The following is a 17564-nucleotide window of genomic DNA, read 5'->3' on the forward strand; positions in this document are numbered from 1 at the left end:
TTGAGTACCGCCTCCTGGATATATTTGGGATTTGTCACTTTCTCATCTATTCACACATCCTGATCTGACGTGAAGGTCACGTCTTGGCGCCTCTGCTCGTGATATTGTAGAACGCAGTCTTGCATTTCCTTCGTCCCGCATATTTGCTTGTCATGTCCGCAAGGTAATCCTTTTGTGAATAACTGGGTTAAATTATCCTGAAAAAACCTTCTTATTTGAGAGTTCTAAGTTGGGAGTTAAATTTTTTAAGTTGGATCGTGTGGTTTTGATATCGGAGTTTGGTGTAGACTGGAATGTCAATCGACCAGAGTGACTGGAATGTCACTCGCTTCATCCACCATATTAAGTCACACATGTTGTCTGATTTAAAATGGTTGATTAGTTCTGCGTTTGCAGAGGAGGAATTTAGCAACTGAGTTTTGCCGGAGTTTAAAGCAGAAAGCAAATTGGATTGGCTTATTTTGTGAGTATTTGTGGAACTTGTAGTATTTACTCGGTTAATGTGCTGTGATTGGCAGTTTATTGGTGCTAAATTAAAAAAATTGCTGCAATCTAAACACGAATGCGGGTAAATGTTGCAACCGCAAAATCTTATCTTAAATGTTTGTAACTTTTGTTTTTTTGATCTGGTTGGCGAAAAATGTATTATACCAGTCCCATATTAGCACCTGGTATGTGTTCAATGTAAATTCAAGGGGTAATAAGCGATCTACCCATCTATATTCTTTCATGATTCATAGTTATGCTCTGTGGTCACTAATGACAGCGAAAGTATTTCCAAATAGATAATATTTTAATTATTAGACAGACCAAACCTCTTCTAATAAGTCTAATTCGTTGGCACTATGCCTTTCCTCATTAGTGTTAAGGAAACGTGATGCAAATGTTACTGTATGCCAACCTGTTGGTGATCGTTGTTCTAATGCGGCGCCTAGACCAACTCGAGAAGCATTGCATTTGAAACTGGTTTCCAAGTGTGAATTATAGAGTCTGTTTTTAGTGGCATTTGGTACTTGATATTTAAAATGTTGGAGATGTGTTTCTAATTAATTGTTCCAAACACATTTTGTGTTTTTTTCAGAAGGGCTTGAAATGGTGACATAATTGAGAGAGATTAGGTATGAAATTTCCTAAATAATGTACTGATCCTAAGAAAGAACGTATTTGTTTCAGGTTTTATGGTGCTAAAAGGTTTAGGATTGCTGATCTTTTTGACTCTAGTGGGATATAAGAGATTGACAAAGTTTATAATTTAATCGTTCTATTTCTGTTTTTACAAAGTGACACTTAGGTAGGTGAATTCTAAGGTTGTCCTTATCCAGATGTTTTAAAAAACTGTTCGACTATTTTTCTTTCGATCCTCGAATGAAAACAATAATATCCTCAAGGATAGTCAACTACTTTTTGAAATGCAGCTGGCTTGTCAGTTAGGCCAAAAAAATCCAGTAAGGAAACAATATGCGCCTGTACATTTGCCACTGACTATATTGAAATTGCACTGGCAAGAGAATTCCGGGTATAAATTTAATTGACCGTAAACGTACTTCAAATCCAATGTTGAAAATTATTCTGTTTCTTTGCAGGCGTTTGAGTATATATTTTGTTGTATTTTGCCTATTAAAATGTCAATGTTGGGTATCTGATATTTATTTTTATGAAATGATTTAATTAAAATTTTTGATTCTAAAGCTAACTTAACGGTTATATCACTTTTAACTGTTCTAACGATTGAAGATATAAAATTTTTTCAGAGCAACTATTGAGTTTTATTACTTGTTTTTCATCTATTAGTTTTTTAAGTTCTGCGTTTACTAAGGGTTGAAAATTGATTGGTATTCATCCTGCCTCATGATGGATTGGAGTGAAAATTTGTTGAAAAGTAGATTTTACACTATGTTTGTGATATTTATCAATTCTGGAGTTGAGACCTGGAAAGCCGAAAGCTATTTGTTGTTTGATCGGGCATTTATATTGGTTAATTTTTAATACCTTTTTTGATTGAGTTAGGGATAGTCCAAGATGTGGGAACAGCTACTGTTCAATTATTGATCAGTGTCCGTCTTCGACAACGGTAATTTTGACGTCCTTGGTGGATGAGTCATTGAATTTCATTGCGGTATTGATAACGCCATTTATCTTGATTAAATCATTTGATATTTTTTTCAGGTCTTGTACTTCCGATGGCTTTTTCCAGTAGCTATCTTTCTTGCTCAAAACTACTAAATTGCAAGATTTTTGAGGATAATTTTGCAAACGCTACCAGAATCTACTAAAGCTTTGGTCTCTACGTTTCCAAATTGCTTTTGCATATTGACTGGTTCTACTTCTCTCAAATTTTCATCGTTTGCAATTACTGCTACACAGTTGTCGTCTAGGTTGTCGTAAATGGAGCCGCAGTTCGCGTCATAGATGTTATGCTTTTGTAGCATAGAGTCTATTTGGTTCACTTGATCTTCTACTGTTGCAGATGTTCCTACTGTAGCAACTTCAGACAGTACATCATCTACAATATTAACTCTGGGTTTTGATTTTATTAGATTCTTTGGTTTGCGACAAACTTTCGTAAAAAGATTATTGATTCCACGATTTTTGCAAACTTTCCCTCGCGCTGGGCAGTTTTGATGGTGACTGGGTGACCAAGTATGATCACAATTTCGACAGATGGAGGGTTTGAAAATGATTGTAGTTGTTGTTGGAATGTTCCACGAGTTCTGAATATTGTTAATCGAGGGGATAGCGAGTTGGTTAGATAGTGTATAAGCAGTGTTCCCCGAAATTTTGAGTTGGTTGTGACTGCCCATTTCTATGTTTATTGCTAGTTCTAGTGCTTTGTTGGGTGTTCGCGTTTCCTTTTAAAGTTCGCGTTGGTTTTCTCCATCCTGCATATTATCAATAAATACATCTCGAATGATCGATTCTTTATGGCTGCCAAAGTTACAATTTCGGAATAATTCATGAAGACATCCATAAAATTTTTCCATTGGTTCTCCTTTTAAATGTTTTCTCGTGAGAAAAGTATAGCGATCTAAAGTTATAACTCTTTGTTTGTACAAATCGTTTTCGAGAGTGTCCCACAGTTCTTTTGTCGAAATTTGATCAGTCCAGTCTGGACAGTTGGTTCTTGTGAGTCAAAGATCCGTCGGCCTTCCGTGCCCAAAACTGAGACAGTTAAGCGATACATTTTTGCTATCGCAGAATTTCCAAGGTCTGTCACCACATGGGGTTCCCGCAGCCTCGATCTTTTGGCATTTGTTGATCCAAGTTTTTTTTTCAATCGCTCGTTTCGGATTTGATGATCGATCACGTTTACTTTGGGCAGTGCTGTTGTCTATGTTTTCCTCGTAGATTGGTTAAGGTTGAGAGTTAACTGTGTTTGGGATGCTTCTCGTAGGATGTCGATTATAATTCCTTCTTTTGCCAGTATTGCTAATATTAGGATTATCCTCCATCTCTCCCGTCTTAGTGAGAGTTCTAAGTTTGGTCGTTCCTAGAACAGTTCTATCCCGAGTAAAGCGCGTTCTTTAGTTGCTGATTGTGCCATGGGATATCTGATTCAGTAGGTATAAAATGGTGTTGCTATTGCTGCGCTAAAGTTTGTAACTTTGACTCTCGGCTCAAACCCACTGTCAAGTGTTTAAAATGAGCTAGCCGCTCTGAGAATGATATATGGAATTCTGACACAATAGAAGTGACTACCTCTAATTTGGAAAGCGGCTGCCTTTCCACTAGTAGATTTTCTTAGCTCCAAAACTAGAGGTTTTGATAAGCAACTGAATTCAACAAAGATTAGGAGGAGAATGAGTTTGGACAAAATTGATAGAATTAGGTGATGTGAACAAGTTGAACAAATCACTCTACAGTCGGAGGTAAACTATTGAGTATTGAACTAGTAGGAGTCATTAAAATATCATACTAAAATTATGGGTTTCAGAAGAGTTTGTACAATATTTTTATCTATGTATCACACTGCTATTTCAGATATTTCTTGTAGTTATTAGGCGCTAACGAGTTATTGCATTGTTACGTTAGCAACTTTTGTTATTGCAGCCAGAGACGAATAAAAATCATAGAGCACGCTTAAAATAAATGAAAACAGGAAAAGTCAGTTTTTTTTGCCCTTGTTGAAATTTAATCTTAGGGCGTTTTTCTAACATTATTTCAAATTAGAACGGACTTTTCACAATCTATCAAACTATAGGTCTGAGATTTTTGAAGCTATTCAATTTTTCATCTTTTCTCCAATGATCTTTTGGGTTTCGACTTTGATCGAGAGAAGCTGAATAACATATGTTATCATTTTCCAAACTTCACTGCATGGATCGTTTCAACTCAGTTTCATTTTTTTGTGAGATCTGATGTTTCAGATTGAAACCTTTAAGCAAAATTTATGCAATTTGATACTTAATTCTGTTTTTTGCACTATTTTAGGCAAAAGTTTGAATGTATAATGAATAAAAAAATACAGAAATAAAAAAGTGGTATGCTAGAATTAATATTGTGCAACCTTAATTTCAGTTATGAGACTCTGAAGCTACGAAGTGATGTTTTTGGTCTAATTTTTTTTAAAGGTCACACGATTTCTCTCAGTTCCGTTGTACTTGGACGCTATCCCGTTGTGTTACGGGTGGTTGTAGGAGGGCTTATTGGATTTTCATTGCACATTTAACAAATTTTATCATGATACTCGAAGTATCTTCTTACGATGCGCGAAAGAAATTCGGGTTTTCGACTGGAAAAATGAATTCAAATATATATGGAGGATTATTGATTGGAGCCATATTGGTTTTTGACTGTCTGGTTTGCCGATTAATGATATTATAAAAAGACATAATGCCCGTGTTAGTTCACGCATTTCGGACTTCGCTTTTAGCTTTGGTGCCTTTGAGCAATTAATAGCAGAATTACGTAATAATGAACCTCATCAACATTTCAGGTCGCTCTCTCTTCGCAGTGGAACAATGTCTCATGTCCAAATTAGTGGACCTGCAGATATTCGAAAGGACAGTGTTTGAAAACCACCTGTGCACTTGTCCCAGTCGACTTTTTGACTCCAAACAATCATCATCATCGCTACCTTTATCATCATCATCAATAACAATGACAACAACAACCACAATCTCCAAATGCAGACATTCCATTATTTGTTTACTTTACAATTGTATCCAATTTGTTCACGGCCTAGTTTTCACCCCTCTCGTGATCAATTTCAATCACATTCTGGCCTTAATTGCCTCCTCTTTCTGTGCTATCTTATCATCCCCTGTCACCCTTTACTACCTGCTCTCTGATTGGTTAATTAACTTGCAGGTTATAACTGCCCAGGATTACGATCACCCACATGGATACCCCACACCATGTACAATAGAAGAAACTAAAGCAAGTATCTCTTTAAACTTTTTAAACTATATAAAAAAACCAATTCTATTGTTCATTATATGTTATTGTAACAATCGCAGCAAAAAATTTTCAATTGTGCCTTTGCTTTTGGCCTTTGTAACTTGCTAACACACAAATTGATCCTCCCAACTCCCCGAATGCACCCAAGAACCCCATCCCCTACAACCCCTCCATCACCCCCTCCCTTCCCCCACCAACCCCTTTCCAACCAATCACCGCGGCGTTGGATTTGAAATGGTTCTACAATTTTTTTTATCAACATAAGAGATTCATTAAGAAATACGCGCCATTTTTTGCTTTGATAAATTTCTAAAACGATATCATTTTTAGTTACTCTAGTTGTTTCCAATTAACTGTTCTTTTTTTACTGCAAAAGACAGTTTCTATTTTTGTCAAAAAGTCTTTTTTGCGAAGTGGTATAGAAACAAAAATTACTGGCAAACAACGATTTCCTCTCTGAAGTTTTCGATTGCGATATTTCACTTTTAATAGCTTTGTAAACAGGAAAAACGCCGCATAATGGTTTCCTCAAAAGGGCTTTCTGAAGCCATAGCAAAACAGCATTTTGCTTTTTAATTGCCCACAAATATCTTACTGCAAGTAATTTGAAGAATAGTTGCAAACTTTGAATTTCTATTGAGTGCTTTGATGAACAATTCTCAACAAGCATTGAAGCTTTCAAAATTCTGTTTTACAAAAGCAATTTTTCAAAAATTAATGATGTCACGTCCTTCTCATTTTTATACTATCGTCAAATTGTTCACGTACACAAATCCAAAATTCGGCGGTGTGGTAGACAAACTGCATTAGAGTGCTATATCTGCTATTACCGTCTTCTTCGAAATATTAGTGAAGATAACAGAAAATAATGAAGGAATAGATAACAACAGCGTTAGCTCACAATATTATTTCGTTATGTCTTTTAATTCAACACAAACTAGAGAAAAAAGCTTTAACTCCCAATGCACATTAATCCGTTTAAAATGAAAACAAAGACAACTGAATTGAGAATACCAAAAGAAACTACATGATGCAAGTATTTGTGAAAACATGCTAATAATATGAAAAACAATATTGTTAAAACGTCAATTGAAGTCAAAACCAGGTTGATAAAAATTTAGTTTGATGCTAAAAGACAATCGGGTACAAAAAAAACATATAATACAACAAGGAGGCTCGGTAATGTGCGTACGCACATAATGTTCCGATCTCGCTCATCCAAATTCTTGACTAAATTGACAACCATATGATGAAGAGATTTTAAAAATTTCAAATATATACATATAGTACAATAAACTACTAAAAGAATACAATAATGCCGCCCTAGAGGGCCGATGACACTTGTTGTTAATAGAACTAGTTTAAAAGACAATAATAAAAATCAATTAGCAAACGTTAATTGCGACCGAAACTCAATGTCTCTATAAAAAATGATAACAAAACCAAACTTGCATCATATAAAACCTCAACAAAACAAAGTAACCTTTACTTCATTAAAAACAACCTTTACTTCATTGGGGCCTGTCCTCAATGCAACTGGTTAACAGGTAGACAAAAAGAGCAAAAAGAGTGGGAAGTTCAAAACTACGTTTCTGTTTTTGAAAACAATTAATTTCAAAGTAATTAATATCATTAGATATCAACTGAAATCTCAAAATTGTTCAATTATTTCTCGATAGGAAGCAATTGAGACCTGTCATTAACCAGTGTAAGCCATATGACTATAAAAAGAAGGACAGAACTACCGGCAAAATTAAACAGTTCAATTAAACTATGCGCGAAAATGGCAGTCAAGCAGTAAAAACCATGATTTTGTCACTCCAAATATTTAAAATATTGAATTTTGCAAAATTTCAAATCAAAAAGGATCTACCTTTAATGTTAAAATTTAAAAAGAAAACAAAAATCCTTTATAATGCACAAATATATGAAAATCTCAAACATTTTAAGAAATCTCGTAGTAACATTAGTAACAATGCCGCGTTACAAATGGTTGAAACTAAAACCGCTATATACGCAAATTAAAACTCACTGGAAACGGGTTGTGACCTGTCTCTACAGAGACTGAGCTGCGAATCGACCAAAAACAATTTAAAAAAAGGTGAAGATCAAAAATACAAATATGTTTTTGAGAACAAAAATTTTCAAAAGTTATAACGGACTCAGGTTTTCAACAAAAAATAGATTAGGTTGCAACACATCAGAATGCCAATCGTATCTTTTACTAATGACACTAAGTCACGAGACTACAAAATGACAACGAATACAGAGTGAAGCCAAAACTTCAAAAATTTTACGACAAAGTATTGTTCAAGGCACTATAATTATTTGATGTTATCTGCTCGAACATTAAATTATCAAATACTTCTCATCTGAACACCACAGGTCTTCTATATAAAACGACTAAGTTAAATTGACAACAAAAAGACAGTCAAAAACTGAAGTGTAGAAATCTCGAAGTTTTCTTTATAAAATTAAATGGTGGAAGCTGTGATATCTGTAATATAGCTACGATGAGGACGGTAATATGATAAAGTACGCCTGAAGGCTACAGTCAAAACACATAACCAACCGAGTTAAATGGTGATCGAATTGACAAGAAAGAAGAAGACAGTTGAAAAAATCACTTTTATTAATTTGAAGGTCATTGATATAAATAGCTCTAAACTTAAATCTTTGAATAGGATGCGTTATAAGACCTTGGGAAGCAATTGAGATCTTTCATTATCGGATATATGTCTTACAACAGTAAAAGAAGACAAACGTCCACTAAAATTTTCGAGGAAACTGTCTCAGCTCAAAAGAATAAACTACTCAATAAAATCAATTAACATATTCAGATGCGCTTTTTTGACGCTGTTCTTTTTTATCAAAAATGCTTTACTTCAATTGAACCGTTCAATAATGTGTTAATTCGATAAGGACACAAAATGATCTTATAAAATGTGCAACTATGCTCAAAACAGAATTGAAACCTCGTAATATCGAAACCAAGAAACCAGTAGTTAAATAAAACCGTTACAGCCATAAATTGATGACTCACAAGAAATGGTTTTTTGTCTGTTTCGACAAAGTTTACGCCAGAAGTTGAGAGAAATAAGTTAAAATAGTGGCAAAGTTCAGATTTTCACCGACATTTTCTTAAAACAAATAAGAGCCATAAGAGACATTAGATAAAAACTGCAAGCATTGTCTAGATTCACTTGTGCTTCTTAAAAAAGCCAGTTGGATCTTTGATTTGGGGACACTAAGTCATTGTATTTTAAAAAATGTAATAAACGAAAGCAAATCTTAGGATGTCCATAAATTTTTATGAAAACAATTGATCAGACAAAAACCATGAGCTTAACTCTGAAAACAAAGTATATGATCTTCTTTCCTTTTTAAAGATCATATTTGTCTATAATTTAGCACTGATTTGAAACTTTTTTCAGTAATTCACATAAAAAACTATAAAAGCGGAAATAAATTAAAGAAAATGCCACACCCCTTTAAAATCAAACTTTTTATCGTAAGTGCCCATGGCGAGATCGAGATCAGCCTTGATATTGCTGCACGGCTGCGAAAACACTCAATTTATCAATTGGTTGCAAAATAGATCAATTCTAGCTAATTTTTTTTATCACAATGAAAATAAATAATGCTTTTTGTGTAATTATTGATTTAGATTTGCAAAGAATGGCAAAACTTTGATTCTAGAAGACTCATTAAACCAGCGGGAGTAAGGAATTTGACCGCAGTTTTAAGATGTCTACTTTCAGCAAATTTAAAGAAATTGGGCTAAAAGGCATAATTCGTCCCATCTTTGGCGATAAAAGTCTGAGTTTTACAAAATTTAGCTTAAATTCGGGCCTATAAACCTGGATCGAACAATTCAGCAACCCTCCTCTATCTTTAAAGATAAAATCTATGACACTTCCAGTAACAATTTTTACATATTTTAGTTAAATTGACGTCAAAAGTTGAGCAAATTTCAAGTTTGGCAAATGTGAAATCTTGTCTATAAATTCTTAAACCTCGATAAATCCCTGTAGAAGCGAAAATCAAAAAAATCATTTTATTTCCGTATTCTAGGCTGGACGGGTTTATCTTAATGATACAAGTCACAATTCTCGACGATGATAATATCGATCGGCCAAAAATGACTGAACAAAAACCCATTTGAGTATATAGTTCCTCCGCCACTAATTTGGGCCGGAACAATAAATCTGCCATGAATGCAAATTTCAGCAACTCAAAAATATATTAATGTGATCCGTTGATGACACCTACTAAAAATCAAAATCGGGAATGGATGGAGATTATGCGAAAGCTCGATTAAGTAAAGGGAACTTAAGTAGTCATTAGCGGAAAATTTTCAACTCAGATTTTTGTTAAACTAGCCTAACACCTTTTTTAACCACGTAAATTGGTCACTTGAAAATATGAAGTAGTTGTTATACTCAATTGCGTTGGATGAATCCAATTGAGTTGCGAATGTTCAAGTTCAAATTGAAGTGGGCGATTGGGCCGCAATTGGCGAGCTACTTATTTATATCTGAGTTGTTAATATCTAGAATGGTCAATCGCGGTGCGATTGGCACTTGTCGAAATTCCTGAGTTAAATTGAGATGATTTTGACATGATAAGTAAACTGAATTCTAGAGTTGCAAATGGGAGACTGAGAGTTTTAAGTGATTACAAATTAAGAAAAGGTTTGTTCAACTCAATCACGAACAAGGAAGCAACTTTAAGATTTGTTTATAGTATGAACAAATGAATTTCCTGCCTAGACAGTATGAACAGATATTACTTTACTAAAAATGGGTGGAAATAAACTTAACTGAAATCACAACAGCACTTGCCCTTCAAATGGAACTAAATAATGTAATTTGCACTAAATACGGATATGGATATGTGAAGGGTATCCATTGCCGTATGACATTTCCCCCTCTTTGAGAGAAAATAAAATTACCAACTAAAATCAGAAAATTACTAATTATTCACCGGTTACTAAATAATAAAATATTAAATAATAAGTAAAATATAAGAGTTTATGAAGTTTGATGATGCTTATTCTGTATCAGAATTTTCTTCATTTTCTGCTTGAAGAACGGTCATCTCCCTAAGCAAATTTTTGGGGTCCTCTGTCCAATCCGATGAATTTGTTGTAGAAGTTTCTCCAATGTCCTGTCGCTCATTTTCAGAGTAACCTTCAGTGTTCCTAACTTTTTCTACAATAGTTTGAGATGTCTTCTTTTTCAGCGTTTGCTTACTTTTTCTTATCGAAGAGGTGTCCGAGTCAGAGGTATCGCTAATTTTGAGCTGTCTTTTACTCGACTTTCTGAGAATAGGTGTTGGTGGTTTTGATGAAGCCATTTGCGTTGCAGATGGGCCAGGTGCATCAGAGTTGGTCGATTGTGGTGCGTATGGTGAAATTGGACTGAATTGCAGAACTTGCGTTAGATCGGGCCGATTAATAAAAGCTTCGTCGTGTTTTGGGTTTCTTTTCGGGATTCTCATTTTCTGGGATCTGGCTACATTACTCGCGGAAGAAATACACGATCTGCCTGATGAGACTACACTAACATCGTCAGACTGCTTTCTGTTTCGCTTTATTTTCTTATCTCCTGTATTTTTTCTTATCAGATCCCGCTTATGTTTGTATATTTTCTGTTCAATGGTCTTCTCGTTTATCTTTTTCGGTCGTCTTTCGATATATTGTGTTAGATCAGTGTCCCTTTCCGCACGCGTACCGAATTTTGCAATGTCAGAATTTCTGACTCGCACCTCTTGTCTGTTCGGCTCCTTAATTACACTTGTTGTAAGACTCACTTTGCAAACTGTGCTCCCAGGGGCCAGTACTTCGTATAAACCATCAAGGTTTTTCTTTTGTCTTTGGTTCTCATGGAGCTTTCTAGCCAGTTTCACTTGAATACTGCGTTCTGAGCAGGGAATTGATCGGAAAACTCCCTCCAATTTAATTAGGCGTTGTTCGCCGTCGTTCCTCTTCTCTTGCTCAGCTCTGGCTCTAGAATTCGCGGCACAAATGACGCGTTCAATTTCTGTATCCGAACAGAGGGCCGTGTCTGCCCATTGCTCCTCTGACAGATATGATCGACCCGGAATCGTATCTTCGTCTAAATAATATTTAATTATTGCATTATAATTAAGATTTTTACTATTAAATTTAGTGGTGATATTTGATATAGGCGTGTTACATATCCTACCAAAATGTGCCTCAAATGGTGTGGTGTTTATTGTTTTTTGTTTTGATGTTCTTAGTCGTTGTATTATTGCCTTAAGTGAATTTTCTAAGTCAAATTTTTTATTTAATTGTGATTTCATGCAAGATAATTGTCGTTTAATTGTCTGAATAATACGTTCTACTAACCTAATTGCTCTTTGATCATTTGCTGGTGCATAAATAAGTGTAATATTATTTTCGGTACAGAATGTTTCAAACTTTTTTCCTGTACAAAATCTAGCTTGATCTAATCTAATAGCTCTAGGTACTCCTTGGTGATATATATATATATATATATATATATATATATATATAGATTTAAAAATTTGATTACATTTGGGCCTGGAGCGTTATTTACTATTTCTGCTGTGGGATATTTTGAATATCTATCTATACTTGTTATGAAATATTGTTCTATGCCTTTTTCGTTCAAAATTGGACCGCCAAAGTCTATTTGTATTTCGTCATTTGGTTCACTACATTTTGGAAGAGGTGCCCATTTGCGGTGCGAAATCACTGATTTAAGCTTCTTACCAATTTCCGTATAGGCTTTGCACTCACTGGTTTTTGCCAGTATATCTCTATGTATGTAGGGCAACCAAATGTTCTGTGCAAGGGATAGCATGGCAAAACTTCCGGGATGTGTTGAATGGATGTCCTCCAATACCGCGTCTTTAATTGACTTTGGGATGGCAATCCGCTCATCCAAACACACACAGCCATGCTTGACACTCAAGTCCCGCCAATATGAAAAGAGATAGGGACTTATCTCTTGCAGTCTGTCTGGATCATTCCAAATGACACAATCCCTAACCTCCTTGAGGATTGCATCCTTGCCTGTTAGGATGGCAAGGAACTTCTTGCTGAAGACCTTGTTGAGAGTCTCGGTGAACAATATATCGTCTGTCTCCTCAATCAAGCTACCAGTGGGTGTTTCTGTGTTTGATGTAGTATTTGTTCCTGGCGTAGATGGGGTGGTATCCGAAAACGTCACCCTTGCTTTGGTTGGTGTTGATTTGGATCGGGATCTTTGGCCTTGGACATTGTACTAATAGAGTAGACTGAATTATCCAAGATGGAAAATTTGTTTTGTTTATTTATTGTGAAGTTATTTGTGGGTTGAATTTGGGCAAAAAGCGAGTGATTATTATGCAAGTGGTAATTATACTTTGGAATTTTTGTTTTCGCGCTAAATTTAGCGTTATTAGGTCGATTATTTGACTTAATACCATTAATGGGCTTTATTGGGGATAATTGTTCAGAGTGTTCACATTCTTTACTGTCTGACATTTGCACTTCTTTTGCAGCGAATTTGTTAACGGAAAGTGAATTATTAACTTTACAGTTATTTGGTGCAAATTGGAATTTTGTAACTTTAAATGGCATTTGCGATGCAATTGGATGTTTAAAATACGGATTAGATTTAGAAGTAGTAAGTGTTAATTGCGTCGCGAATGGTGTTTTCGGTAGTGAAGGGAGTGATTGCGATGCAAATTTTTATTGCGTATATGTGAAATAGTATTTTGTAATGTAGGCAGTTGCGGTGCGAATGGCCGTTTTAAATTATGTGAGGGCCAATTTGACTTTAGTATGCTATTGAATTTTTTAGTTGCATTTTGTTTATTGGTAATCAGGTATTTCATAGAATCACAGATTTTTGAGATTGTTGCCACAACAAAGTGCTCGTCATATGTAGATATCTTTTTAGCTCTCGCATATAAATTTCTTGAGATATAGTCGACCAGACCCATTTCTGCACCTGCCATATGTTCTATTGTGAAGTTGTACGGAAGTAGTCTATCTATCCATCGTGATAATCGGCTGTTAAACGATTTGTTTGATCTGTGCTCTTTGAGTATGGATAGGAGAGCTCTATGGTCTATTACTACAGTAAAATTTTTCCCGTACAAATAGTATTTAAAGTAGTCAATTGACCAAACTATTCCCAATAACTCGAATTCATTAATACTATAGCGTTCCTCTGTTGAGTTGAGGAATCGTGACGCGAATGCTATTGGTTTCCAACCGTCTAGTGTTTATTGCTCCAATGCGGCTCCCAGTCCAGAAGGAGAGGCATCACATTTGACTCTGACATCAAGTTTTGGTTTATAATGGCTAGTTTCTGTTCTATTGGCAATTTTTTCTTTAATCAGATTGAAATGTTTTGTGTGTTCTTCTGTCCAGATAAACTTTACTGATTTTTTGAGAAGTGGTCGAAGTGGGTGGCATAATTGTGCAAGATGTGGTATGAATTTACCAATATTAGAGAATAAGAATTTACCAATATTTTAGTGTCGTTGGTGGTGGTATTGTTAATATCGCTGCAGTTTTACTTTCTAGGGGTGAGATTCCAGTTTGTGTAAACTTATAGCCTAACCATTCAATTTCAGTTTTTGCAAAATGGCATTTCTGAAGGTTAATTCTTAGATAATCGTCATCTAGCTCTTTCAAACATTTGAAAACATATGCCAAATGGTCTGCGTCAGTACCGGTACTGACGATTATGATATCGTCCAGGAAACAATATGTGTTTTGTAGACCTATATGAGTGTAATCCATAGCTTTTTGAAATTCTGCCGGCATATCTGTAAGACCATAAAAACCAGTTTTGAATCTATATGTAACAGTAGATTCTCCGCAGATGATGTTAAAATTACAGTGTTTTGCTGTGTCGTTGTGTAATTTTAATTGGCTATAGGCATACTTTAAGTCTAATGTGGTGAAATACGCTTGTTGACCATTTTGTGTGTTGGTAAGGTGCTGCGACATTGTATCAATGAGCATATCAATATTAGGCATTTGATATTTATTTTTTTTGTATGGCTTTATTTAGTACTTTGGAATCTAATGCGAGTTTTATTGATTGGTCTTTCTTTACTGTGATAACGATCGGGGAAATGAAATGTTCATCAGAGCAACTAGATTGCTTTTCGATATGACCTTCAGTTTGTACTCTTTCTAATTCCGCCGACACTCTAGGTTGAAAATTTATCGGAACACGACGACCTTTTTGATGCTTTGCTGTAAACTTTTGATGAAACTTTGATTTCGCTACATGTGTTTTGGACAAACCAATTCTTGATACTAAATGAGGAAATTGCGTCGCGATTGTCTCTTTAATTTTACATGTAGAGGTATTAATGTTTTTAACGCATTTACCATTATCGGGTTGTTGTTGTACCACTGCAAGTCCCAGGGTTGTGAAAAGGTCCCTCCCGATTATGTTTATGTGTCCATCTTCTACCACAGTGAACATTGCTGCTTTATCTTTCCACTGATTGTAGGTGATTGTGGTTTCCAAATGTCCAAGAACTTTTATGGGTTCGTTTGAAAAAGTTTTCAAATTTTTTTTGTCTGTCGTGTCGGTCCACTTTGCAGATTTTGTGGTTTGGAGGATTTTTGTCTGCCAAAGTTTCCGTTATGATGCTAACTGCACTTCCAGAGTCGATCATTGCGAGTGCCTTAATTTTCCCCAGTTGTACCTCTACATTCAGTGGTTCCAGCTGATGTACCGAGTCTGACGAAATCACCGCCACGTAATCATCTGAATCGCTATCATAGTTTGAGTCATACACCTTTTCATACAGTTGTTGGTAGCTCGTTATGTAATTGACAGATTCTTCATCATCACTCTTCTCGGGAGACTGATCGATTTGATTGACGTTCGGTTGTTGAGCTTTCTGTGTTTGTCCCGGTGACTTTTTTGGTTTGCGACATTTTCTTGCGAAATGGCCAGTGATGCCACAATTATTACAATTTTTACCATTCGCGGGGCAAATTTGTTTATGATTATGACTCCAACGAAGGCCACAATTCATACAAACGCTTGTGTATTGTAATTCTGAGGTACAGTTGCGTATCGTGTGAAATCTCGCTTGGTTTGTTGGGCATTCGCGTTGCGATTGCGTATTTGGTGATTGTTGATCAAATTCACAGAGTTTGAGCCTGATATCAAACTCTGGTTTATCTTGTCTTGATTCTGCGCTCCCATCTCCATTTGTATAGCTATCTCCAATGCCTTGGATGGCTCGACTGTTTCTTTCAACAGTTCTTTTTGAGTCTCATGATCAATCATATTTAATATGAATGCATCGCGAATCAGGGTAGTTTCTTCACTACCTAGGGTACAGTTTTGTGCTAATTCTATGAGGCGACCATAGAAACTTTCTACAGATTCTCCCTTTTGCTGCTTACAAGAGTAGAAAACAAAGCGATCATAAGTTATGTTACGGACTTTCGTGAAATAATCCTCCATTGCCTGCCACAATTCTTTGAAAGGTTTTTTCTCTATTTGGAAGTGTGTTTATTCTTGAAAATTCGTCGTCCCTCCGTTCCAATACTCAAGTACAACAGTGATATCGCTTTTTGTTCGCAAATTCCCCACGGTTTATCTCCACACAAAAATCCCAATCTCATCAACCTTTGACAGCGATTTTGCCAGTTGACTTTCAATTGTTGATTACGGGACTTTCCGATCTCGTTCCATCGCTTGTGTGTGGTTTTCTACTGGTTCTTCATAGGTTGGTTCGGGTGGGTAGGTTACTGTTGATGGAGGATCGTTTAACAGATTGTCTAATTGAATTCCCTCTTTAGCTAGTAGGGCCAATTTCTACTGTTGTGTCCATTTGTCCCACGTCAGAGGAGGTGTTGCTGTCGGCTTTTCTCAAAATGCCTCTTTGTGAAGTGGTGTCTTCGTGGAGTCCGCTGCTGACTGCGCCATGTTATACTCAATTGCGATGGATGAATCCAATTGAGTTGCGAATGTTCGATTTCAAATTGAAGTGGGCAATTGCGCCGCATTTGGCGAGCTACTTATTTATATCTGAGTTGTTAATATCTAGAATGGTCAATCGCGGTGCGATTGGCACTTGTCGAAATTGCTGAGTTAAATTGAGAAGCGTTTTGCAAGATTTAAATTAAACTGAATTCTAGAGTTGCAAATGGGAGACTGAGAGTTTTAAGTGATTACAAATTAAGAAAAGGTTTGTTCAACTCAATCACGAACAAGGAAGCAACTTTAAGATTTGTTTATTATATGAACAAATGAATTTCCTGCCTAGGACAGTATGGACAGACATTACTTTACTAAACATGGGAGGAAATAAACTTAACTGAAATCAGAACAGCACTTGCCCTTCAAATGGAACTAAATAATGTAATTTGCACTAAATACGGATATGGATATGTGAAGGGTATCCATTGCCGTATGACAGTAGTCAAGTGCTCCTAACATTTGTTCTCACTAACAAATGTATTACCAATTAACTCCAAAAAAATTGTTTTTTTTTCTTTACAAAAGTGTGAGCAGGTTTTACTATTCTTCATTAACCAATTCATTCATTTACTTATATTATGCTCAACAGATCTATAAAATGTAGATTAAAGCACGGATAACTTTACCCTCAATCGAATCTTTATTTTCCCTGTTGTTTTCGACAGGGAGGATGGATCAGAAGTTTTAATCATGCTGAATTGATCCTCAATCGCGCAGCTTAACTGTATTTTAAAAAAGTTCGACTGCTTTTCAGAAATAATAAGTTTTGCTTAATGAAAATGATTACAAACTTAAAAATTCTGTAGAAAAATCGTTTAACCTAATTTTATTTGTGCCCAAGGTCCTATCCTACGCTTCAGAAAAAATGCCAGCAAACAAAAAACTTCTGTTCTATCTTACACCAAAATAGAAATAATCAAATAACGCTTCTTAAAGACCCTAAAACCAGAAAAACTTCAAAATTTGAAGGCGGTCTTTCTGTATTGTTTTGGTGCATTTAGGATTTAAAACAATGCCATCTACTTTGAGTCCTAGATCCAAATTAGCCAACCACTATTTTTGGGATAGAAAACTTTTAAAAAGCGATTGCCTTTTCTTGTAAAAAATTTTTGTTGCTAATGTCATAAATGTCCAAAGTATATTACGAGCCGAACTGCACTTGTTTTA

General features: G+C 35.6%; 2 protein-coding genes across 2 annotated transcripts in view; one reads left to right on the top strand and one right to left on the bottom strand.

The window, feature by feature from the left end:
- LOC142349644 (muscarinic acetylcholine receptor M2-like) overlaps positions 1-17564 on the bottom strand; it is a 223185-nt gene that overhangs the window by 174640 nt on the left and 30981 nt on the right. The gene's annotated exons all lie outside the window — the stretch shown is intronic.
- The window catches only part of LOC142349643 (voltage-dependent calcium channel subunit alpha-2/delta-1-like), a 261704-nt gene that overhangs the window by 11815 nt on the left and 232325 nt on the right, over positions 1-17564 (top strand). The window contains exon 2 of the mRNA XM_075401355.1: positions 4934-5376. Within this exon, the coding sequence (XP_075257470.1) occupies positions 4934-5376 (443 nt within the window). The remainder of the gene's footprint in view (positions 1-4933; positions 5377-17564) is intronic.

The sequence above is a fragment of the Convolutriloba macropyga genome, chromosome 11 (assembly GCF_964194025.1).
Source record: "Convolutriloba macropyga chromosome 11, txConMacr16.3, whole genome shotgun sequence".
In the NCBI taxonomy this organism is placed as follows: Eukaryota; Metazoa; Xenacoelomorpha; order Acoela; family Convolutidae; genus Convolutriloba; species Convolutriloba macropyga.